The sequence below is a fragment of the Carassius auratus genome, chromosome 47, assembly GCF_003368295.1.
Source record: "Carassius auratus strain Wakin chromosome 47, ASM336829v1, whole genome shotgun sequence".
NCBI classification, from domain to species: Eukaryota; Metazoa; Chordata; class Actinopteri; order Cypriniformes; family Cyprinidae; genus Carassius; species Carassius auratus.
This window is the reverse complement of record NC_039289.1, coordinates 8,581,600-8,607,028: the sequence shown is the minus strand read 5'-3', so window position 1 is coordinate 8,607,028 and position 25,429 is coordinate 8,581,600. Positions and strand designations below refer to the sequence as shown.

Here is a 25,429-nt window from a genome sequence, read left to right as displayed (position 1 = left end):
AATTTAATTGCCGTAGCTTGCCATGCATAATACTTTAATAGCTTCACATTGTTTATTATCAAGAGACAAAGAAGATGGTGTTTAGATTGACAGAGAGATGCGTTAATGGTTACTAGATGCATTTTTTTTTTATCCTGGGAGCATGTGTCATGCACAAAAAGATTGAGAAGACAGTGTTAAGCATGAGTCTGAAGATTTTTCTTTTCCCGTTGTGGCCCACAGAAGACAGGCTTCCTAAATCAAGCGGCGATGTCTGTGTGTTCGTATGTGTGTGCTTCCTCATTATCTCTGTTCTGCCGAAGTGAAGCGTTCTGGGATTGCTTTCATTACACTGCCAAATGAAACGGCGGAGAATGATTACTGGTGTGACGAGTGGAGAAGGTGGTTCAGATCGGTACTCATCCCTCTGACTTTGTTACAGAAGATAGTGAGATAAAATAGGGGAAAATAAGGGTTGTTTGCCAGATGCATTTTTTTTTAATCCAATAACATTTAGGTGTACTTCAAGATGTCTATCAAAATTAAGGTTAAGCCTCAATATTGTGCATATTTGGCAGCACATGATAATCTATCAGATGGGCTCACTGAAAAAAACACCTGCGATCAGAGCGAAGCCAGGACTAATTTCACACTCGAACCACACCAGTCTCGACCAAGCCCAAAATATCATGATCCTAAAACGGATGGCATCCAATGCTAGTGATTTCTGCATTGGCTACTTGTACCGATTGTTCCCAGCTGCTCTGACACACATCCAGGCATGTCCACATGTGCGTCTCGAGTGCCTCGTATCACATTGTCCGAGACAAACGCATTAATCTCGCTCAGACATTCCACAAAACAGGCGCGCACTCACTCTTGGAGTGAAAGCCGTTTCGACAGGTGTGTCTGCTAGGCTGTAACCAGATATCGGTCAAAATTTAAACAGCTGAAAGGGGGAGCTCATCTACCGCGTCAAAGCCTCAAAAGCCCTACGACGTCTTCCTCACAATGAGCACCGTGCTAATTCCTCTGGTAATTAGGCTCTTACTAGTCATGGAATAATTAGGCCTTACAAAGAGAGGCATTTCTCAGCCGCAAGCTCAGACAAAAGCCGAGCAGTGAAAAGGGGGCCCAGATGTGCACCAATGGGTGGATAAAATCAACAGTGTTCGCGAGAGCAGCCGTCATTATCATGTTACCGGCACTTGAGCGACATGTCATCTGGATTTCATTACGGAGAGGACTGGCAACTTGTACCATCTGTTAATTTACTGACATCTGACCTTTAAACTCTCCTCCCGCCCTTGTGGGCAGCTGGCCCAAATAAAGACCTCATTCTGGAGAGCTTATCTCCTAAAGCCCAGTCAGATGCGGCTCGCATACGGCTGCAGCTGAAGGCTATTGTTAGGGATTGGAAAAGATGGGGATCTGGGGGAGGACTGAATGTATCCTTGGCTCTACTTAAGAGGTTAAGGATAGATCATCCACAGAATCCCAGGTCTCAGGATAGTAATTCAGGTGTTCGTGTGATGTGATTAAGCCAAGCAGGAATGCTCCTGGTTCAGTATCCTTGATCTTGAGACCAGATTCTTATCAAGTAATCGAAGGTCCAACCCTATGCCTAACCCAAACTTGCTCGTAAAATCAAAGGAGCAATGGTTCTTGCAAATAGTCCTTTCATCAAGTCATACAAGCTTTATGCCTTAGGATCTCACTAGCAGCAAATTACATTTAATTACGTTTAACGAATTGTGCCTTGATCTCATGGGTTTACAATTTTGCTTCTGTGAGCTCCACCATATCTGCTTGGGAGTTTTTTAGCAATACTGAAGACCTTGATTAGCTTCAGGTGATATAATTAGGATTGGAGTTAAACTCTTCAAGAAGCTGGCCATGTAGGAGCAGTAGTGGACACATCTGGTTTGGCTTATAAATGGGCCAGTAACCTTCTACCTCTCAAAGTACTAATATGCATACTGTAAGGGTAGATAAGTTGCAAAGGTGACCATTGTGGGTACTTCCCAAAGAAAAGCTAAAACTACACTTTTTGTATTATTTCTGACAGTGAAGAACAACCATGTTTTAGTATTCAACAATTTTGTCGATTTTATTTTGTAAGAAGGACTATAACATAATTTGGGCACCCTTTCATTGGCACTCGCCATGTCAGACAAGACGACTGGGCTTGTGTCGTGCTACAGCTTGTCAGAGTCTGGCATTGAAGCACTGTATCCCTGCTCTTATATCCAGTTTGGATTAGTATTTGGTTTTGAGGCAATGGTTCTGGATCCTGCCTCGTACTAATTAATGCAAGCAAATGGTACCAATCATTTTGGCCAATTTAATGACAAATTACACACTCTTGTGTTGTTCCAAACCTGTGTAACGTCCAACTGTGTAACACAAAGAAGATATTTTGTGCATACTGTATGAAAAAAGAGATCCACTGTTGTTTTGGACCCCATGGACCAAAACCATTTTTCAGAATCTCTTCTTTTGTGTTCTCCAGAAGAAAGAATGTCATACAGGTTTGGAAGAGCATAAGGATGAGTAAATATGACAAAATTTTCCTTTTCGGGTAAACTTTCCTTTTCAGACCAGTGCTCTAGCTAATGACTGGTCTACCCCAATCCTACACTCAGGTCTTGGGCTAGTAAGCCTGATTTCGGACTAATGAGAAGGTTTCCAAACCTTGACCAGAAGTGCACCAAACACATCATTATGGTCTCTAGGTCTAGTTCCCGACTGATTTCCCAGGCAACACACGTACTCACAAACACCTTCTATCTCAGTCAACCCTTGAAAGCTTGTTAAATGTGACCCATGGTCTCTGAATGGGAGAAAATCAATTCGGTGCTCTCGCACTGGCACATCCTGAGTCGCTGGTCCAGATGGAGGCATTGTGCACACTGAGTGCTGGGCCAAACAATGTGCCAGTCTGATGCATTCAGCCACAGAGACTCCCCTCAGCTCTGACAAGCACATAGACAAATGAATATTCTCAATGGTGGCCATCCACAAAAGCTCAGTGGTCTGTGCTTTGATCCATTGTAGCAAAGTGCCATTCATTACATGAGGTGTAGGGGCATATTGTGTGTGACAAGTGTGTAATGCCTCACTTTAAAGGATTAATGTCCTCTGTGTGGCGTGTGCTTATTTAAAAGACTTTGTATAAGGCTTGTTGTCATGCGATGTGGGTTGCTGTGTGTTTTTGCTCAAGGTCACACATTGCACATAATGCTTTAGCCCGTCATTGTTTGTTGATGTTGATTCTTCATGGCACTTCAATCGTTGGTGTGTAATATCCTGACAAATGAATTCTGTGATACTGAATGTCTTTGCGTTTTTAGCTACGGGATGCCAGCAGACATGATTTTACCTAGGAAACGGCTTGGGCCTTAAATGAGTTCGATTTGTTTAACATTCTATTATTACCCTCAACCTGGCTGCAAAGATCACAGCGATGGTGTGAGAGAGAGAGAGCGTCTACAGCTTAGGATGGTAAATTACTTGAAATGTCACACTTGTCAGATGCTATAAAAACCATTTCTTCAACAAAATGTCACTTGTTCTCGCAATATTCTCAGCATGAACAAAAACCCATGATGAATCTCTCTTTTTTTTGTTCAAACAATGCAAGAAGCAGTATGACTAAGCAATTCCTGCCTTTTATCTAATTACATCAAGTATGACTAACACAAGAGAGATGTCCATAATGATCTGAAGTAGCACATGTATGCACAGCTGTGGTTTGTATTTACCACTGTATGACTCAAAGATTGGTGCCATTGATCATGATTTTTCACAGGCAAAACCGTTTATTATGAGGCTACTATGATGCATGTATCAAGTGACTAAATTCTAGAGCTCGGTCCCCAATCATAGACAAAAGATCTGTGCATTGCTTTCATTATTGCGCTGTTTATGCAGTCCATTTCAATGTGATGTGACAGCTCCCTCTAGTGTGTACATGCAAATAAAAGCAGCACAGATAAGGCAATCTTAACATAAGATGCCTGTTTTTCTTCACACTAACATATCACTCTTTAAAGTTAGTTAGTATTATGTCAGTTAGTAAGTACTATTGAGCAAAACAATCTTAATTTCACATTCACAATGCAACCACCTCATCTTAATTCTGCCATGTAAACCGTTCCACAGAATATCAACCATAACCATCCATTGTCTCCTTTAAACACTTTCTCATAATTTATGTGTATATGAAGTATTATCTAGCTTGTGTGATAGGTAAGAATAGCAAACTATTCAAAATGTTTTTGTCTAACAATAAACTGTGGGAAAATGTTAAAAGGTCAGTCATACAGAGAACTATAATAATGCATATAATACTGTTAAGGTGTTTTCCTACACGCAAAGTGAAAATTGGATTTTCTTGATAAAAAGATTGCACACCTAAGCTTTTCGAGTGATTACATTCTGTAGTGGCTCTATTTTATGTGCTCAAAGCACATGTTCAGTTTCATAAATATTAATACATGTAGAAGTAAATTCAGTTTGTGTGTCCCGTGGTCAGCATTTGTTCAGTCGCACTTTGAGTTTGTTGTCCCTTTGAAATCTCATCATCAGTGGATGCCTTTTGTATTAAAGCGAATCCGGGTTTTGTAATCCTCAGAGAGCGGTAGAACAGTCTATAACTCCAAGGAACTGTCACCAAACATCTTGGGGAAATAACAAGATCCCGCTCTTTTTTGCTTACCTCCGTAGTATCAATTTCAAAACTTCCCCAAAGAAGGAAGCGCCCCAGCTTTAACCAGCACCACAGACAGTAGGTCACCTGGCCCTGAGGGGTGTGTGACAGCTGGCGGTGACGTGTCCCCATGCTGACGGTGGGAGTTTGACGGGGTGGGAACTTTACTTCGCATCAGGGAGAACTTGGCTCCACCACTTCCCGCCCCGGCCATGCTCGATTTGCTGTTCTCTGCAGTGGGAATGATTATTCCCGGGAGTGCCGCCCCTGTCACCGTGGGCATGGAGTCCAGCTGCGTTGGACAGCAACAGCAGCACAGCACACGGAAGAAGGCGGCCCGCATCTCACGGCTGGAGAGCGTGTAGATGAGCGGGTTGAGGGCAGAGTTGAGCACGGCCAGAGCGATGAACCAGTCCACTTTGAGGAGAACCGGGCATCGCTCCGGACTGCATCCCACATCCAGCAGCAGCAGCAGAAAAAGGGGAGCCCAACAGGCCACAAAAATCCCTAGTACGATTACTACCGTGCGCAAAAGTGCGAGTGAGCGATCCGACGGCCGGGAACTCACTCTACGCCCGCTGGACGTCACAAGCAGGTAGATGCGCACGTATAGCACAACGATTGCTGCTAGTAGGGCTGTGAAGATGCTAATGCAGAAGGCTATGTAACTCTTGTCGTACAGTGGTAGGACAGTGGAGCAGGTGTGGACTCGGCCCAAACAGTTCCAGCCGAGACTGGGCAAGACACTCAGCAGGACCGACACAGCCCAGCAGGCTCCCAGGAGAGCTAGCAACCTCCCCCTTCCTGCGGTCTCACACGGCCGTAAACGAACCATCGTCATGTGGCGCTCGATCCCAATAGCGAGCAAGCTGAAGGTGGAAGCGCTAAGCGCCACAAACATGCTCCCCTCTCGCAGCAGCCACTGGCCAGGACTGAGGAAAAACGTATTGCGGCCAGAGGTGAAGATGTTAACCATGTACGCCACTCCAGCTAACAAGTCCGAAAGTGCCAGATTGCCAATGAGAAAGTACATGCGGCTGTGGAAACGCTTGTTGCGCCATAGTGCCAGTAGTACAGTGATGTTCTCCAACACGATCAGAGCGCAGATAAACATGAGGAAGGCTGTCTTGCATGTACCGGTGCTTTTTGGTCTTCCCCACTTGCCCGAGTGGTTATAATAACTAACTATAACATCATTCATTCCAGGTTCAAACTCGTCATCCATTTTCCTCACGCTCTGTTTTTCCACAGCAGATGGCGTCTACGAGCACCTTCCAGTGAGAAAGATGGAAAAGGAATCCACCACATTAAGATTCTTGTCGGATCTGATAACAAATAGAAACCAAACGGATCAAAGAACATATCTTCTGACTTGACAGCAGTTAGTAATAAGTGTAAATTGGGTTTAATATGCATGGACAAAATGTTTTTAAACCAGCCTAAGATGGTAACATTGTTTCAGCTAGTTTAATCTTGTCTTGGGTAGTTTAAAATGGTCTAAGCAGTATGAAACCAGCATAAAGACACGTTTGGGAGACTGTCAAACCAGTTTAGGCTAATTTAAGATTTTTTTTATTTTTATTTTTTATAACAAAGATATGGTGGATTGTATCATACAAACAGTTCTGAATCTGAAGGACACATGGATGTGGTTTTAGCCTGTGAAGGTGTAGAAATGTTCAGGTTTTTGTGCCAATACTACAGTGGATTAGGTCATATTTAAATTAATAATAAAATATCAGTCTATCTATCTATCTATATCTATATCTATATATATCTATCTCTATATATATCTATCTATATATCTATATATATATATATATATATATATATATATATATATATATATATATATATAATATTACCAGTGACTATTTTGCAATAATTATGTTTTCTTATTTACTAAAATAACTTATTTAAACTTTATCACCACAGAAGTTATCACATGGCATGACAAGACAAAATAGTTTTATGACTTCCATTTGAAATTATGATGAGACTATTAAGATATTGAATTACATTTGGTGTCATCGGTTGTTGTTTTTTAATGTAATCATAAGTAGGCTATATTAATCAAAGCTCTCTGACGGCAACGTTATTTCCTGAATTAAAGCAGACTAATTTACAAAAATACCCAAATATACATGTTAGTTTTAAGTCGTTCGGTGGTTTGGCATTAGTCCCTACTGTCGTATGCAAAATAATGATCATATATATATATTACAATTACCATGGTAACATTTAGGTAACGAAGAAATCAGTACAGTTTTGTATGTGTAAATTATAATTATACTAAAAAACTTTTCTTTATAAGATTATAGGAGATGATACAGACTTACCAGTTATTTATCTCGAGAGATGCACCTACATCTTCGGTTACTGGTTAATAAATAAACCTTTTAAAGTTTTAGGAGATGGAAAACCTTCCAACATGTAACGTTACTCAGCGAGCAGACGTGTGGAACAGTTTATCCTTGAAGCACTTTTTTCCAAATAGAAGTTTTCCATCCAGGTTTTTGTACTTAACCAGTGCTGTCAGATTTTTTTTATGAGAATAATTCTCCTGCGATCTCTGAATCTAAACTCTAAACTCTCCTATCCTCAACATTCATCACATTCTGAGCGAGAGCTCAACAACACTGCAGTTTTTACAGGCAACGAGCAAACGTTTCGTCGTCTGTGTTCGGATGGTTCTGAATTTGAGTTTGTTTGGAAAGGGCGCGCGCGCTAATATTTCAGAGCGCGATGATGAAGCGCGCACGTGCTCGAGCGTCCTCTGATGTTGGTGTTATTTCTACGGGTGTCATTAGACTGGCATCCCACGAACTGAGGGAAATTACTGGTTTAAGTCACGCAGGATGACCTAACCTCGTACAAGTCTTGAGCAGCACCTGACATGAGCGTACAGGAGTGTTTTACACGACATTTAAACACGAGAGGGTGAAAGAGCGCGAAAATACCAGGTTTGGCCATATTTTGAAATAGGCTAGTAGACTGCATTTTGAGTTGAAAAAAGTTGATTTGGACAGCTGTTCTGTTAATATGAAAGGGTTATGACTTATGATCATTGTTCATTACGGCACTGATCATAAAACATTTAATTTCATCATTATTTACTTCAAATAATGTTGTTGTTTTTTTCTTCTGAATTTTGCAGGCCTTTTTTTAAAATGAAATTCTTACCAATGTGGACTCAAGTTTCATAAAAGTAATAGCCTGAGATCTTTAAGTCTTGTCATTACTGTTTCCCCTTTGTGAACGAATCAGATCTTTCAATAAATAGTTTGTTCAGGTTAATTTATTAATGAATACTTAGTGCTTCAGTGATCCTTAAGAACTGATTTGTAACACCTTTTATGATTTAGCATCCTTTTTGAACATACTTCAGTCCCTATTAATTCTAAATGCATGGAATAAATGTTAATTTTTGAGAAATTCATATTTTGTGTTCCACACCCTGAAGAAAGAATTTGAGTTTTGAACATCATGAGGGTGAGTAAATAACAACATCATGTTCACTTCTGGGTGAACCATTCCTTGAGTGGGGCATCCAGAATAACCAAAAGATTGTATTTTTTGCCTGAACACATTTCCCCTGATGTGATGACAAGCCAAGACCCACAACATTTCCACTTACATCTCCTCATATCCATTCTTTGATCAAATGCTAAAATTGGCAATGCCTTTTATTCCCTCCCCTTCGGGATGACAGGTCATCATTCTCCCAGAGCCTCGACCCGCTCAAGACACACATTCAAAACAAGAGTTAGACCTAAAGTTAGACTTTGGCTCTAAATAGCCATGCGTTCTGCTTGATGATTATTTAATATAAAAACATCAAAGCTGCTTCTAGAATGCAAGCATTTCTTGCACACCCCTTTTCTAAATAGCTGTGCACAAACCAGGCTTTACATTCTCACAGTATTTCCAGGAGACAGTGTCCAATCTAGTGCTCCAGCCTGGGGATGGTGCATGGGCCAAGGAATGTTTGGGGAGGGGGGTATTGTGTGGACCACTATCACGTTCTTTTGGTTCTGATCTCCCCCACTTTTCCAATCATATGGAAGATCTCCAGATGGGTGAAGGAAATGTGATTAACAAAGAGTGAACAGATCCTGAAATAACACATTTTCTAAGTGTGGAGAACATTTTAATAATCTAAAGTACATTTTTCCACTATAAAGTAGCTTTTATGCAATAGAAAGGTTCTATGAATGTTAAATATTCTTCACAGAACTATCCATGCCAGTAAGGAACCTTTTGTACAATGGAAAGCTTCCATGGATGTTAAAGGTTCTTCATAGTTCCACAGGACCAATAAATAAAAATGTTGGTGCCATTAATACATTCAAAAAGCACCAAGAAGTCATTTGTTATGGCCGTTGTGCCTATACTCCCACATTTTGTTTGACTAGGACTTTGGGAAAAGGAAACGCCGTAGACGCAAACCCCCTTGCGATTTCTCTTCCGAGTAATCAGCCGGTCATTTTTGAGGTATGTTTTTAATAGCAGCATGTGCTAGATTTATTGTGCTGGTGTTTGGTATGCTTATTGGTACTGCTGTGAGTTCCTGACACTGAACTTAGAGTGGTGAGTTGGCTGGATTGGAATTTAAAGTTCAGTGGGAACTCAAGGGGTGTGTGTTTATGAGTGTAGGAAAAAGCAAAATCTCTTGGGCCTTCACCTTTCTGCCCCGGCCCATCCCTCCATCCTAACTGCTCCGAGCCCATACCCATACGCCTCCCATCCCTCGTGATCAGACACCAAACATCTGGCTTTTGCTTATCCAGACTTACAACATTTACCATCAATAAATGCTGCCTTTCCCATTACCTGCACATCCATGCCACATCAGAACATAACGGCCTGTTCTCACATTCACATGATCCTTCAGGAATCCAAGAACGTCTTCTAAAAGTCCTGTTTGTATAGCAATCACAGTCCTCTTGGAAAGATATCTTCTGAGGAGTATCTTATCTTGACCTTTCCCATTGTCTCTTATCAACTGGCATTGGAGACATTTACAGCTCAGATGCGTTGCTCACTAAGAATACTTTTGACATGTGTTGTAGTACCTTCTACATGTCTGTTTTGGCTTGTAGTTGAACTGCTTTTTTGCTTTTAAAAATTTTAATTTTTGAGAACATGGACTATTTGTAGGTTAATATAGAAGGATGCATGGATTCCTCCACCAGGTTCAAATGGATATTTAATGTAACTTCCAAAACATAAATTATAATAGTTGTAAAAAATATATATATATTTAACCTTTGATTGAGTTACACAATTATTGAAGTTAAAATGTTATATTATGTGTCGTAAGCTTTTTAAATTCTACCAAAATTCAAGTTTTGAATCCAAAATGATTCATGTATGTGATTCATGCTGTTATTTTATGTGAGATTAGGTAGTTTTTGCTAATGCTAAATGCCAAATTATTTATGTATTATATATATATATATAAACTAAATTGTATTTCTTACAAACCAGAGTTATTACAGCTAACTAAAACCATAAACTTGAAAAAAGAAACATTAACTGAAATAAATGTGATTTCTCAAATTTTGTTTACAAAAAATCAACAAAAATTAATAAATAGAATTGACTAAAAACTTAATAGACATTTAAATAAACAAAATGATAACCATTTACTAAAATAAGATTAAAGTGAAAATATAAAAATTCTAATTATTGTCAAAAACTATCAATGATATAGATTTCTAAACATCTTAATGATAACAATCATATATAGTGTCATATACTGCATGTCATTTAAAAGGAGAAATTTTTGGCTTGAATTTATTTGGCTTACGCTTATTTTAAGCACAACCTTCTGCCCTTTGCTGTTGAAAATAACTTCTGAAAAACTTCATGTTAACAAGCCTAGCACTTTGAATACTCTGTTCCTTCAGGAGAGCGTCAGAAAGCTGGAAATGCTTTCCCAATCCAAACCTTTAAAGGACGAGGATGGGGACATTTGTGCCTTTTAGATGTGTCCATTTCATGTTAGATGTCAAGTGTAGAAAGAGGTCATCTATCATATCAAACCCTCTCTGTCCCCGCGGATTGGGCCGAACCATTTTTCTTCTCGGGAATTCAAGAAATATGCATTTTGGCCACATATATCCAAACAAAACTTATTCTATGTTTAGCGATGGTGTGCAAGGTCAAAATGAGACTCCCTTAAGAGTGTTACAGAAGGCTGGAGAGATTCTGACTGTGCCTTATTTCATGTCCACCCAGAATCAACTCTCTATGACTTCTCAAACATCTTCAAACAGCCAGAGAACATCTTCCTGAATCCAGTCCTCACTCTTCTTAACACATCAACACGTTCTCAACCGTCTGGGAGTTTTTGACACTGTTTTAAGTGTAGGAGACATTCCAGGATATGTTATTATTCAACTCCCGCTTTCATTTGATGATGCACAAGCTTAAAGCTCGCATAGGAACATGCTAGGATGCATTTATATGAAAAAAGGGAAATTCTGATGAAGTGATCACTGTGAAAATAAGGAGAAGTATTCTAATTATTTAATTGCGGACAGCCCCCAAAATACAATTTCTTTTCGTTTTTAAGTAAAAATAAAATCTTCTGAAATGTTTTGTATAATTATATTATTTATATGATATTCTCTCATGAATATTTCTGCACCAGACAAATTCAGTGTCCCTGTTGTTTAAACTAGAGGATGAATAGAGGGATTGAGCGTGTTCTTCTACCAGTCAGACCTGACATAAAGAGCAGAGATAGAGATCTGCAGAGGTAGCACGTGCCCTGTTGACCTTCTCACTGCATCCAATGAAGATCAAGACTAACTATTGAACCAACCTTCCCAAAGCTCCATGGCTCCATGAATGTGCCTCACCAACTAAAGTGCTAAAAACAACATTTCACAACATAACTCTAAAATGCTGCCACTAGAGAATGACGCCAGATAGTAAATCTTTACCACCCAAAAAGGGTTCTCTTTCACTCAGTATTACTTCAGTTCAAGGCTTTTTATTAAAAAACGGACATAAGATATTATAGTAGTGATGATACCATCATTATAACAGATTTTCCAATCTTGATATTGCCTTTAATGTAACATTTATTACTGAAAACTCACAGATAGTTGGATTATGATCACTACTAGTACCACTCATAATGTGTAAATGTTTCAGCACTTTGAAATATGTTGAGAAAAAGTTTTATTCTACTTAAGTTGAGTTGTGGCTCATGGGGGCCGCCATGTTGAGATCACGTGACTATGTGAATACTGCAATAGCTTCGGAATAGCAACCTTCTGATTTTGTGCAATTGACCCTTTGCAGGGAGTTTGATTGACAGGCGATCTGACCAATCATAACACAGAATCTGACTAACAGAAAGCTGCTTGGTTTGAAAGTGCCTTCTATTTGAGCTTGTGTGGGTTTTGTTCTTTGTAGTTCAATTTGATCTGTAGTTCATCGCTGTCTGATAAATTTCACTGCACCTTTTTGAGTGACAAATTTAATAATTCAGTTATGAGATCAAGTTTAAAACAAGTCACAGTTTGTGAGAAATAAAGTCACATTTTGAGGAACAAAACAGTTGTGGCAAATAAAGTTTGTGTGATGTAAATTAAGAGTTGCCTTTAAATTTTATTTCATTTTTAACAAAAATTTATTTTTCTGTTCCTTTTTAATGAGAGAAGACTTGATGAGTAATGTGTGCAAGTTTATGCATTTAAAAGAATGACATTTATAGCCAAATGTGCAAGTGTGCAAGTGAAAGTGACTTATAATATTAATGAAAATGCTGAATGATAATATAAATTCTGGTCTGGTTTAGATGAAGGGGTGGGGGGGGGGGCTTGTGTGTTCTTCTGTGGATAAACTTAAAATGTGCTCAATGTGTTGTTGATCACAGATATAAACAATTGCATTTTACCACGAAATTGCTCTTAGGATAAGATCTGTAAAATTTCAAGCTGCACTGAGATAACAAAGTATGGCACGGTGCCATTTCTGCTGGTTTTGAATCAGCCTACACACAACCAGGACAACAGACTCATTTCGGATCAGGTCTGAGATCTTTGAAGCTCGATCTGTCTGGCACATTTTCTCCCTACCGCCCTGAATTAGCACATTCACCACGTGTGTTTATACACCTCTGAGACTGAGAGTGTTGTTTAAAACTGAGCTCCAACAAAACTACATTATCATACATAACAACATTATATAGCATTGCGCTAACGCTATGATATGCTTGAACGGGTGATTATTGCGACCTGCGGTGAGGTGAAGGTGTGAAGGTTGAAGATGCTGGAAGGTCATGTGGTGCTGGGAGGGCTCTTTACGAGAATGTGGTGTGAAAATAAACTTAGCTGGGCGTGGGGCAGAAAAGAGAGAGAAAAGAAATGAATTGATGTGGAATTATCTCTCTAATGAGCTCATCCTTTCCTCGGCCTCCTCCCAATTTACAGTCTACTAGATGAAAAGCAGTGTCTATTTGAAGTGAAAACTTAAAAAGTTTGTTTAGCTAGCTGTTCGATGAAACAGATCGATGCAATCAGTAAATGTTTTAGTTATGGTGTTTAAAATTAACAAAAGGTATTTTAAAATTATTCTGGGTTATATTGTTGTATCGCCACATTTCATATTGATATTTTGAGTTAGCAGTTCACAATGTATACCTTTCCAGTTTCAGTGCTAACTTTAGCAGCGTTAGCCTTGTTCTAGAACATTTTTTTCATAACTCAGGCTTAAAAGTGACCCTAACACACTTTAAGTGTTTGAAACATTGATTAAACAAGGGTTAAAACATCTTTACAAGAGCTTTAAAGGGTTAAACATACTCTGAAAAGTGTCACAATTGTCATGTCTTGTCGAGTTTGAACAGTTAGAAATTAGGGCTACACGATTGACAAAAATCATAATTGTCGATTATTCCCTTGAAACTGTAATTGGGATTATTAATTACGATTATCACAATTTACACTGAATGATGTTTATACCATTGCTTGATGCAATTGCATGCCATATTTATATTTGAAAATAAACAGGCTAAAGAAACTCTTAACTGAAAAAATGTAAGTGCTTTTCTATAGTATAACACCTTAAATGTCAACTATAGTTCAGATTGGTTTCTTCTTTAAGTTTTGAAAAAGTAAAAATATGGAATGGTATTTTAACGTTATGCTAAAATTAAAATAATGGCGAAAACCCTTAAGATAACATGTAGAAAGAAAAATAATGCATCTTAAGCATGCAGAATGAGATAAGTGGACTTTGAACGATTATTTTTTGCTTTGAACGATTATTTAATTGTGGCATCCATAATTGTTATTGCGATTAGAAATTTGATTAATTGTGCAGCCCTATGCACCATACAAACTTTTAAACATAAACGTAGTTATGAGTTAAGGCCTGTTCATACTTAAGATGATAAATATAATTATAAAGTATAGCACAAAAAAAGTCCATACCAGAAATACAATGATAACATCAGAGCTTGAGCATTAAGAGCAGGAGACAACCGAACTCAAGTGCTCTTATAAAAACTGAATGTTATTATCATCCATTGGTGTGGACACTAATATATCATTATAGTTACTGTTATTCTTGGTGTGAACTGGCCTTTAGTCATATCCCTTTCAGGCATTATTAAATCCTAGAAAGGGTCTGCGGTGTTCAACAGCAGTTTTCCAAAGTATTTTTAGCTGTAGGTCAGCACACCCATAAATGGTTCATGCTGAGGTGCCTCCTGGGAAGGAGTTTTATCAGTACTAATGTGCTTTCATATCAAATCATGGCCTGGCAAAAGGGTTTTTGATTCTCACGACATCCATTCCACATCAGCTCTAAAGAATTGTTTTCTATGGACTGTAACCAAAAGATTAAAACCAAACCCTCTGAGGAGGTTGACTGTCATGGCTAGCGTGAGGCTAAGCCTTTTTTTTTTTTTTTTATTCATTCGGGACGAGTGACAACATTATAGACTTCTTGATGGCTTACATTTCGCCCTCAGATGACTTTTCAATGTGTTTGTTTAGGGTAACAAATGAAGTATATTTAGCTAGAATACATGTTTATACTAATGAATAAGGAATGTGTTCAAATGCCAGTTGTTTACACTTGAAAGCGCTTAGCACTGAATATCTAGCTTGACACTCAATATCTGTCCACAAGTGCTTTTCAAGATGTTGCTTTTCCATGTAGGTCCTTTGGAAATGGCCATTGCATGATTCCACAACAAATCAACAATGTTGTATAGTGAACCAGCGCTAACCGATTGAGCTTAGCTCCTACACAAGAGAGGAATTGTGTTGGATATCTGAGGCGCTTGTGTGTACCTCAGTCGCACTTTGAATGTGCGGTGTGTCTAGCTGATTTAATGACACCACTCACAGTCCAAATTACACTCAACTTGCTGTGTACGTTTGGAAAAACAACAGTTGAGGTCCTGCAACACTGAATCTCTTGTGTAACATCAAGAGGTTGAATTAGCACTACTGCAGCTAGCTAATCCTGTCAACGCATCTGGTAATGTTTAGCCTCTTAATCTCACCTTTTTTTTTTCTGATACACCAAAGGAAATACTATTTAAATGAACTATACTGAAAACAGAGCAAGAATGTGTGAAGACAGAGGGATATTTAAACAGAGAGGCTGTCCCGGGTAAAGTTGTCAACGTTAATTGCTGCTTACAAGAAATTACCACCTCTGGCTTTACTAAAACTGCCTCCAGCTTGTCTACAATGAACTGACAGAAAACTATTTAAAAAACTGCAATAAATGCCATGATCATTTAGAATTAAGAAGGCGTTTTATTATTACTTTTACAATTTAGTATCAAATTTTCACAACAGGAGACATGTAATCTCTTATTTGCTTGCGAAACTCGATGCGACAGTGCTAGGGTGGTTTGCCAGGGTTTAGATGCTCAAATGTCTTGAGAGGTTGTTATCATGTTACGTCACAAGGTGTCCAGGATTATCTGGATACTCAGGATTTTATTGCCAGGTGAGTCTATTTACTTATAGCATTTTTTTGAGTCATTATTCATGACTATACATCTGCGAACTACATAACTTTACACATTTACCCTCAGATAATCCTGTTTTTGTAAGAGCTCAGACAGTGTGTTGCTGCTCTGAAAAGAGAGCCAGGCTCAGTGAACTAAGCACAGGCAATTGGGATCCGATCCTAAAACACGTTGACTACAGCCACAGGAAGAGCTTCAGCCCTGCGTCAGTCTGAACTAAACAGAATAGAGGTTTAAATCCCAGTTAATCTAGACTGAAGGATGCAGTTTACCCTGGGAACTCACTGAGGGCTATCTGACCATCAGTGCTGGGTTTGTCTAAGGCCTTTATGCTGGCATAAACATCCTGTTTATACTGTGTGTGAGAGAAAGAAAATGATACATGTTAGAACCACTCAATATTTTTGTCCACGTTTTACAATAAGCAAAGAAAAATTCTCCTTTTAAGTGAAATCTATATATACAAAGAATACTTATCCATATATATATTTAAAATTGCATGTGTTCATTTTTTTAAAAAATTATAACAACATAAGTATTAGAACATTTAAAAAAAAATTTAAAAAGTAAAACGATAAATGATGTAAGCCTACTGTACAAGTCACATGAGAAATACATAGGCTAATGATTAGGCACAAATGCAAGGATCAGATGTTATCCCAGACTTGAACTTGTGACATCCACAAACGAAACGATAAAAATATTGTTCCTTTATTTTATCCGCAATGACAAATTCCTTCATTATTTCCTTATAGAGCGTCAACAGCTGACCTGACCGCTATATCCGCTGGCTGAGCCATTGAGTGACATAAAATTATTCATATTTGGCTGGTTCATCCCATCATTGCAGCCAGCCACCGTGATGAGTGACCACCACTGTTATGTAAAAGAACAAAATGTTTTTGTTTGTTTGTTTGTTTTTTTTATATGACGAAAGTCTAGTTCCACTGTATCATTATAGACATTACTGTCAAAAGTTCAATTATTGTCTCCTTAAAGCGCACGTTTAAGAAAGTCTAGGCAATGTTTCCCCCTAGTGGTGGTTTGTTAGTGTCAAACAACAGACCGGCATTTGTGTTTGCTTTAAAAATAAAGATAGAAAAAAATCTAATTTAATTTTGATAAAGTTTAGGTAGGCTACAAATATTTCGAATACTGCACACATAGAAAACATATTATCATAGCCTACTATCATTAAAGTGTGCAAGCATTTTAAAATGAGCTGTTTTCAACTTAGGAAAAGGAAATCTGGCAAATGGGTGTTTTTGTGTTTATTTAGGCCTGATTCATTTAAACTATCAGCACATCTATTTCAAATGTTTTAGTGCAGATTAAATCACGTTTTTGTATTCAGTTCATAGGAAGAATTAAATTCAAGTTTATTTGTATAATGCTTTTTATGATACAATTATTGCAAAGCAGCTTCACATTTACATTAAACAGATGCATTTATCCAAAGTGACTTACAGTGCATTTAGGCTACACAATTTTTACCTTGCGTGTGTTTTCTGGGAATTGAACCCACAACCTTTTGCACTGCTAAAGCAAAGCTCTACCACTGAGCCACAAGAACAAACAAGTTTTCAATTTAGTACGAACACACATGGAAAATCCAATGTCTGGAAAAGAAGCAACTTTTATCTCACTGGATTTGAACCCATGACCTCAGAGGTTTGGAACTAGTGCCTTAGACGAATGAGCCACATTTGTTAATGCTTTACAGAGAATTAAGTGTCTACAATATTTAGTAGTAGCTTATAAGTGGTGACTGTCAGTTTACATGCATATGACAGGAATTTTCAGAAAAATTAATAGAAGATGTAGTCAACCAGACGACGAACACTATTAACAGCAATTATTATGTGATTGCATAGTAAGTAACAATATTTGTTTCAGGGTTAGCATCATCTGAACAGACTTTCCAACACCCTGAAACCACTGGTAAAAAACATAGCCTACTAATGAAAATACCTCAAAAGATGTGAGATGTGGAATTTAATAATATATATGTCTATATATACACACACACACACATTCACAGACAGTTTTACAGATTAAGATTGAAATCTTAAATATTTTTTCTTAATTTTTCTTGATTCTGCTGTTTCCAATGATTCGAATATAATCATGGTCAAAAACTGATGTCATGGCAGTTTGAAGAAAAGCTCTGAATTAAACAGAAATGTTGTTTTACTGTGGTAATATAATGATCAAGGTAATATTGTGCATAATAGTGTTTGGTATTCCGTTCTTATTTTGCAGATAAAGTGAGATAACTCTTAACATTGGCAATGTTGACATTACAAATGAGGAATTAGCACGATAATTTGATAAATCACAACTGTTTCAGATGATTTGCATGCCAGCCAGTGATTGAATCATGTGAATACCATTTCTGATTGTGACATTTGAGGTACAAGGAAACTGTGTTATTTGCAACATGTTTGCTTTTACTTAAACATCAGATAGAAATGGAGAACGATTGATATATACAGTTACAGAGAATTGATGACTGGAGAATTCATGTGAAGTTCATGTGAAAGTCTTGTGTTTGCATTAACTTTTTTATTTATGGTAACAATATTATGGTTTTATCAGTACATTACCATGAAGGTTTAATAAATCAAAGTTAATAATGTTAAGAGATTATTCTAATTTCAGGAGGTCACAGACATTGCCCCCTGGTGGTATTTGGTAATTGGTACATATGTTTGTATAATTTTGTGCACAGTCTAAGGAAATTTGTAGAAGATATGTTCAAGAATTGTTCACTTTAAATTATTTTGAGCACATTTGTAATAATGACACTACACAGTGGCTGGTTTGTTCCCTTTTGAATGGTCTCTCCCATTGCGATGACACACTAATGGGGAAACTGCTGTTTACTCTGATACTGATCCCTGATTTGTTCTCATCCATGTAGCTGCACGAACCAATGTTGCTTCAACCTGCCAAAAGGAGGGAGGATCTGACCTATATACAGGTGCATCTCAATAAATTTGAATGACGAGGAAAAGTTCATTAATTTTAGTAATTCAATTCAAATTGTGAAACTGGTGTATTAAATAAATTCAATGCACACTGACTGAAGTAGTTTGTCTTTGGTTCTTTTAATTGTGATGATTTTGGCTCACATTTAACAAAACCTCAACAGTCTCAACAAATTAGAATACTTCATAAGACCAATAATAAAAAAATAATAATACATTTTTAGTTGTACTCAATACTTTGTAGGGGCCCCTTTGGCTTTAATTACTGCCTCAATCCGGTGTAGCATGGAGGTGATCAGTTTGTGGCACTGCTGAGGTGGTATGGAATCCCAGGTTTTTTTGACAGTGGCCTTCACCTCACTGCATTTTTTTGGTCTCTTGTTTCTCATTTTTCTCTTGACAATACCCCATAGATTCCTTATGGGGTTCAGATCTGGTGAGTTACTGGCCAGTCAAGCACACCAACACGATGGTCATTTAACCAACTTTTGGTACTTTTGGCAGTGTGGACAGGTGCCAAATCCTGCTGGAAAATGAAATCGGCATCTTTAAAAAGCTGGTCAACAGAAGGGAGCATGAAGTGCTCCAAAATCTCTTGGTAAATGGGTGCTGTGACTTTGGTTGTCAAAAAACACAATGGACCAACATCAACAGATGACACTGCACCCCAAATCATCACAAACAGTGGAAACTTAACACTGGACTTCAAGCAACTTAGGCTATGAGCTACTCCATCCTTCCTCCAGACTCTAGGGCCTTGGTTTCCAAATGAAATACAAAACTTGCTCTCATCTGAAAAGAGAGACGCCTCTTACATTGTCTGTGGTTCAGCAAATTCCTTGACACGTCTGTGTGTGGTTGCTCTTGATGCCTTGACCACAGCCTCAATCCATTCCTTGTGAAGTTCACTCAAATTCTTGAATCAATTTTGCTTAACAATCCTCATAATGCTGCAGCTCTCTCGGTTAGTTGTGCATCTTTTTTTACACACTTTTTCCTTCCACTCATCTTTCTGTCAACATGCTTGGATACAGCACTCTGTGAACAGCCAGCTTCTTTGGCAATGAATATTTGTGGCTTACCCTCCTTGTGAAGGGTGTCAATGATTGTCTTCTGGACAACTGTCAGATCAGCAGTCTTCCCTCTCTAGATTAGAAAAAGAGCAAATTCCCAGCAATGTTGATTCAAATGTTATGCCACAAGTGAGTGAGGCTTGTGCAGACAGGTAGAGTGAGTGTGTCTCATGACTGGCCAGCACCCACGCAGAGGCTGCGCTCACTGAGTCCTGCCCTCCTCCGCTCACGGATCGCCTTCTTTAATGAAGCCAATCATCCCCACTCTGCTCTCCTGTTTCCTCTCTCCCTTAAGAGAAAGTAACACCAGAGCAGCGTCATTTTAAAACCGGGCTCGTGTGAACTCACGCCGACACAGTCCCTGTGTGCTTTACTCCTACTCAATTCCTTGATTTGCTAGTGTGCTTCACACATGAGGATCATCGCCCCTCATCTGGTGTGAACGGCTTGATTTCCTTCAGGGCATCTGAGGAGGAAACCACCGTGGATGACTCCATATCATTAATGGGCTTGGATGCTGAAGAGTGTGTGTGTTCTGGTGAAGAGCCCGAAACCCTGCCTCTGATGCAGACAACATGGCCTAACAGGGACAGCGAGCAGATCCACATTATATCTAAGGCTGTTGAGGATTTCGGCCTGGCTTAGTAGGCTCTAGAAGAGCACACCCAACACTTGACGAGTGGTACCTGAAGGGACATTACTCCAACCAACGGCCTGTTCTGTTCCTGCTGGCAGTTTACAAGGATCTCACCAGGATGTGGTGTGGCCCCTGCTTGGCCCATGTTAATCACTCCACTTCCACCGCTCTTACTACTGTTGTCAGGACTAAAGAAAGAGGTTATAGCAAGCTCCCCCCTCTGTAAAAGGTGGTCACTGCACATCTGTGCCCTCCGTAGGCCCGGGGGTCTAAGCCCTGCATGACTACCTCAGCAAACAGGGCTTATTCAGCGGTTGACCAGGCTGGCTCAGTGCTTCACACAATGGTGATGCTTCAAGTGTTCCAGGCCAAACTTCTCAGTACCATGGACTAGTCTGGCCAGAGTTCTGATTCCTTTAGAGGGCTGCTCAAAGCAACTAACCTGGCTCTGCACTCTACTAAGGCCACTGTGCAGTACTGGAGCACCACCTTTAGCTAAATTTGATTGCGATCATGGATGCTGATAAGGTCACCTTCCAAGACTCTCCAGTCTCTACTAAGTGACTATTTGGCCCTGGTGTGATGGGTTTACCGAACTGTTTACAGTGGCACAAAAGTCATTGCAGGCAATGCATCACTTCTTGCCAAAGCCCTCCAGTGTGGCAGCTGGTTCAAGTCACCAAAAGGCTCCATCCGGTCAGCAGCCAGCCAAGCCAATCCCACTTCAGCCCCAACCTAAACCTGACAGCGAAACGCTACCCATTTCCAAAGTGCCAAGGTCCCCACCTCTGTGCAGCAAACTTTCTTTTGAAAAACTGGAATCACATACCGCCTGGCTTCAGGCTTAGAAAGCTATCTTGGATGTTTTGCTTGCAGCCAACTCACTTCAGAGGAGTTTTTCAAACTTCAGTATGGAACAATGATTCTCATGTTCTCCGGTCCGAATTACAAACGCTGCTTGCAAAAGGAGCCAAGGAAATGGTTCCTTTAGCAAACAGCGAGTAAGGGTTTTACAGCAGCTACTTCCTTGATCCCAAGAAACATGGTGCAGCCTTAGACCTATTCTTGATCTCCGATATTTGAACCACTCACTTAGGAGATGGCCATTTAAGATATTAACTTTGAAACAGATCCTGGATAAAGTATGTCCCGAAGACAGGTTTCTGTTAGTGGATCTGAAAGACGCTTACTTTCATATACAAATAGCCCCTCATCACATATCGTTGATCAGATTTGCATTTGAGGGATTGGCCTATCAGTACACAGTCCTTCTAGCCTGACTGTCTCTAGCCCTGCGCACTTTTTACAAAGTGCATAGACGCAGCTCTTTCCCCTCTGAGACATACATCTGCATTTTTAACTACCTCGATGATTGACTGGTTTTAGCCAGGTCAGAATGGGAACTTATCACTTACAGGTTGCTGCTCAGCCACCTGGAGCACCTTGGGTTGAGAATCAGTTTAGTCAAGAGCTCCTTGTCTCCCAGCCAGAGAGTAGTCTTTCTGGGGACAATTATTGATTCTGCCCAAATGAGGGCATGGATTATGCCGAAATGCCTTCTGACTATTCTAGTGGCATTGTTAAAATTAGGGAATGTCCCCTCAGGGCTTTCCAGGTGAAGATTGATCTCATGTTGGCCTCTTCTTCTGTGATTCCTTTGGGCCTGCTCAATATGCAGCCCTTTCGGTACTGTCTCAAAGCCCATGTTGACTGAACTGAACTGTGAACTGTTGATGGCACTGAAGAAAGAGGTTATTGGGAAATGTGCTTGGCACCTGGGACGTTTTTCATCTTAGGGTAACCCACCGTTGCATCATAGCCGTGGTATCTTGCAAAACCTCTCATCTCTTTCAATCAGGCGCCCCTTTGAGAGTTTGGAGTTTGGTTAAACATGGAGTGGCGCTTAAACATCAATAGCCGTGTTTCCACTATCGAGCTAGGACCGGGCGTGCTAGTGCGTGCCAGGGCCAGTCGCGTTTCCACTGTCACTTCCGGGGCTTGATCGTGCCTCGCCGGGGCTTCCTCGGGGCCAACGGCCAGGTTTTTCCGGCCCGACGAAATCCTTGGGCCAAAGCGGGCCAGCTGGGGCTAGAGGAGGGGTTACGAACAAAGGCGGAGTTTCTCCGTGTCTGGAGAGCGTCAGCGCGGATCATTTCAGAAAGAAAACAACTTTAACACCAGCATTAAAGACTTTTTAAAATCAGTTGAGCTCAAAACTCACTCTTAGTCAGCAGCGAGTGTTTGAAATAACTTGATCCGATGTGGATTACAATCACTAAACAAGGCAGAAATATTTATAAGCGATGTAAAAGACTATGCACGATAAACATTAACATTAGCCTACCATGGTAAATATGACCGCTTGGAGAAATCAGACGTCAGCATCTTATTCTCTATCACAATTGTGTATTTATTAAGTAACATTTTATCTGTCGTCTTGTTTCGTGAGTTTAGCTCCACGTTATATCATCAAAATATAATAATGATTTTTGTTTGGGAGCTTTTATAAAAATAGAGAGTCTGCGCTGTGGATCATTTCAGAAAGATAGCCGCTATAACGCAAGCATTAAACGCTTTATTTAAATAAGTTGAGCTCAAAACTCACTTTCAGTCAGCAGCGAGTGTTTGAAATAACTTGATCCAATGTGGATTATAATCACCATACAGGGCAGAAATATTTATAAGCGATGTAAAAGACTATGCACGCTGGGCATTAACATTAAACATGGAAAATATGACCGCTTGAAGAAATCAGACGTCAGCTTCTTATTCTCTATCACAATCGTGTATTTACTAACTTATATTATCTATCACAAGCCTCGTCTCGAGAGTTTAGTTCATGTTGCCTATTATAAAAATATAATAATGTTTTTGTTCGGGATCCTTTATAAAAATAAAGATATCATTCATTCTTAATGTGACGTATAGGCCACTGTGACTACAAATAAACAGAAACAGACTCTACTGAATAAGCAGGCTATTTTCATAAGCGTTAAAAATAAATAAATAAAATATAAAGTGGATTTATGTGCGATTAATTTTGAGTCTTGATAAATAAAATCATTATGATCAGTATCACTTATTCTATAGTTAAAACATCCATGCTTTTGAAATTGAATATATAACAAAGCATGCAAACAAACGGCCGCTTTTATCATGTTCGTTTTGTGATCGCGCATGTTCCAGTGACTTATTTCTTAGTTTTCTGATAACTTCTCTTTTTTAAATGAAATTATGAGGTTGCATGACGTTGTTCTGAGAGGCGTGTAAAGGGCGTGTTTTAGTGACGTGAAGCGGCGCTTCAAGCTCCACTGTGGAAACCCTGCGCTACTCTGGCCTCGGTGCTACTGGCCCGAGGCTATGAGCCCCGCCCGGCCCGCTTTAAGCCCTGGCACGCACTGGCCCGACAGTGGAAATGCGGCTAATTGCCCCTTTTTCTGGCCCTAAAAACCTTAAAGGGGCACCATGCTTTGGCCCGTTTGGACAATATGACGTTGGTAGCCTTTATCAATTACCAAGGCAGTCTAAGGTCAAAGGCTACCTCAATGCCTCTTTCTATGGGCACAAGAGAGCAGTTAACCCTTAAATGCATACCTCAGGTCTATAGCGACCTGGGACATAATTCTCTACCCTCTCCCTCGTTCAATTTTTAAAGTTAAACATCAACTTTCTTAGTATTCAATCTATTCATTATAAAAAAGAAGGCAACTTTCACTGAACAATATACTTTTGGAGACAGCGAGATGCCTGGGTCAGGGAAGTCAGATGCCCCGTCCTCCTGGTGGCCCCACTCTGGAGGAATCAGATGTGGTTCCCCAAGTTGATTTAGCTGCTATCTGAAGCCCCTTAGCCAAAAGCACTGAGGGAGAACATTTTCTCGCAGGCAAAGGATTGATGATTTGGCATCCTTTTATGGCTGGTCAATCAGTTGGCAAAAACAACTTATTTGTTAAGTATCTGATGGGAGTTCAGAGATGGAATCTGCCTTTTTCTCATTCTGTGCCGACTTAGAACCTTCTAGGTTGACGCCTTCCTTTTGGCTCTATCATCAGTCAAGCAAGTGGGTGACCTGCAAGCACTGTGAGTCAGTGCTTCCTGTCATGAGTTTGGGCCAAACAACTGTTGAGTCATTCTCAAACCGAGACATGGCTATGTGCTGAAAGTGCTCTCCACTCCATTTAGAGCACAAGTCATCACCCTTCTGGTGCTCCCCAACTCAGATGGTGAGCAGGGTCCCAATACACTCTTCCTGGTTTGGGGCTCTTAGAGTTGAGTGCTCTGGCCTGTTTAGACACTCGGAGCAGCTCTTTGTGTGCTTTGGAAGCCACTCTAAAGGGCAGCCAGTTACAAAGCAGAGACTCGCTGGATTGAAGGGTTGTGCTGATAGAACTGTCCCCGACTAAGGATTTTCATCGTTGAATCAAAATTTTCTAATCTTGCTGATATTCGACTGGTGGTTGAATCATATGTTTTATATATACATTTCCAAGAGTCAAAAATTTGACAGTCGTAATTACATTAACATGCAGGAAAAATGTATAACGGATGTCTCAAAGATACAAAAGTGGTAAATCATGTTTTATGTTTTGATTAAAAGAATTTTTTTTTACAATAGTGCTTTTATTATAATGTTATGTGTATGACAGTAGTTATTAATGTTCTGTGTTCTGCTGAAGATGACCAGTAGAATGAAGCAACAGGTTTTTAATCAATGAGATTTAACTCATTAAATAGAATATGCTTTGTTATTTATACAACATAACATTAATATTACGACTAATAGGTTATCTGCACAAAACAATGCCTCAAATGCACATGAACATACACCCACTGGCCACTTTATTAGGTGCACCTGTTCAATAGCGTGGTAACACAAATTGCTAATCAGCCAATCACATGGCAGCAACTCAATGCATTTAGGCATCTAGATATGGTGAAGACAACTTGTTGAAGTTCAAACTGAGTATCAGAATGGGGAAGAAAGGGGATTTAAGTGACTTGGAATGGTTGTTGGTGCCAGATGGGCTG

At 39.5% G+C, this 25,429-nt stretch overlaps 1 protein-coding gene across 1 annotated transcript; it reads right to left on the bottom strand.

The window, feature by feature from the left end:
- Nucleotides 1-100: 100 nt before the first annotated feature.
- Nucleotides 101-7,524, bottom strand: LOC113065008 (sphingosine 1-phosphate receptor 3-like). The gene is made up of 2 exons (XM_026236112.1): nt 7,030-7,524; nt 101-6,015 (listed from the first exon to the last, which is right to left on the bottom strand). The coding sequence occupies exon 2, from the start codon at nt 5,913-5,915 to the stop codon at nt 4,716-4,718; it is 1,200 nt and encodes a 399-aa protein (XP_026091897.1). The 5' UTR covers nt 5,916-6,015; nt 7,030-7,524; the 3' UTR covers nt 101-4,715.
- Nucleotides 7,525-25,429: the final 17,905 nt, after the last annotated feature.

Bases quoted from the DNA above. Each gene is read 5' to 3' on its own strand.
- LOC113065008 (XM_026236112.1), bottom strand. From the start codon at position 5,915: ATGGATGACGAGTTTGAACCTGGAATGAATGATGTTATAGTTAGTTAT.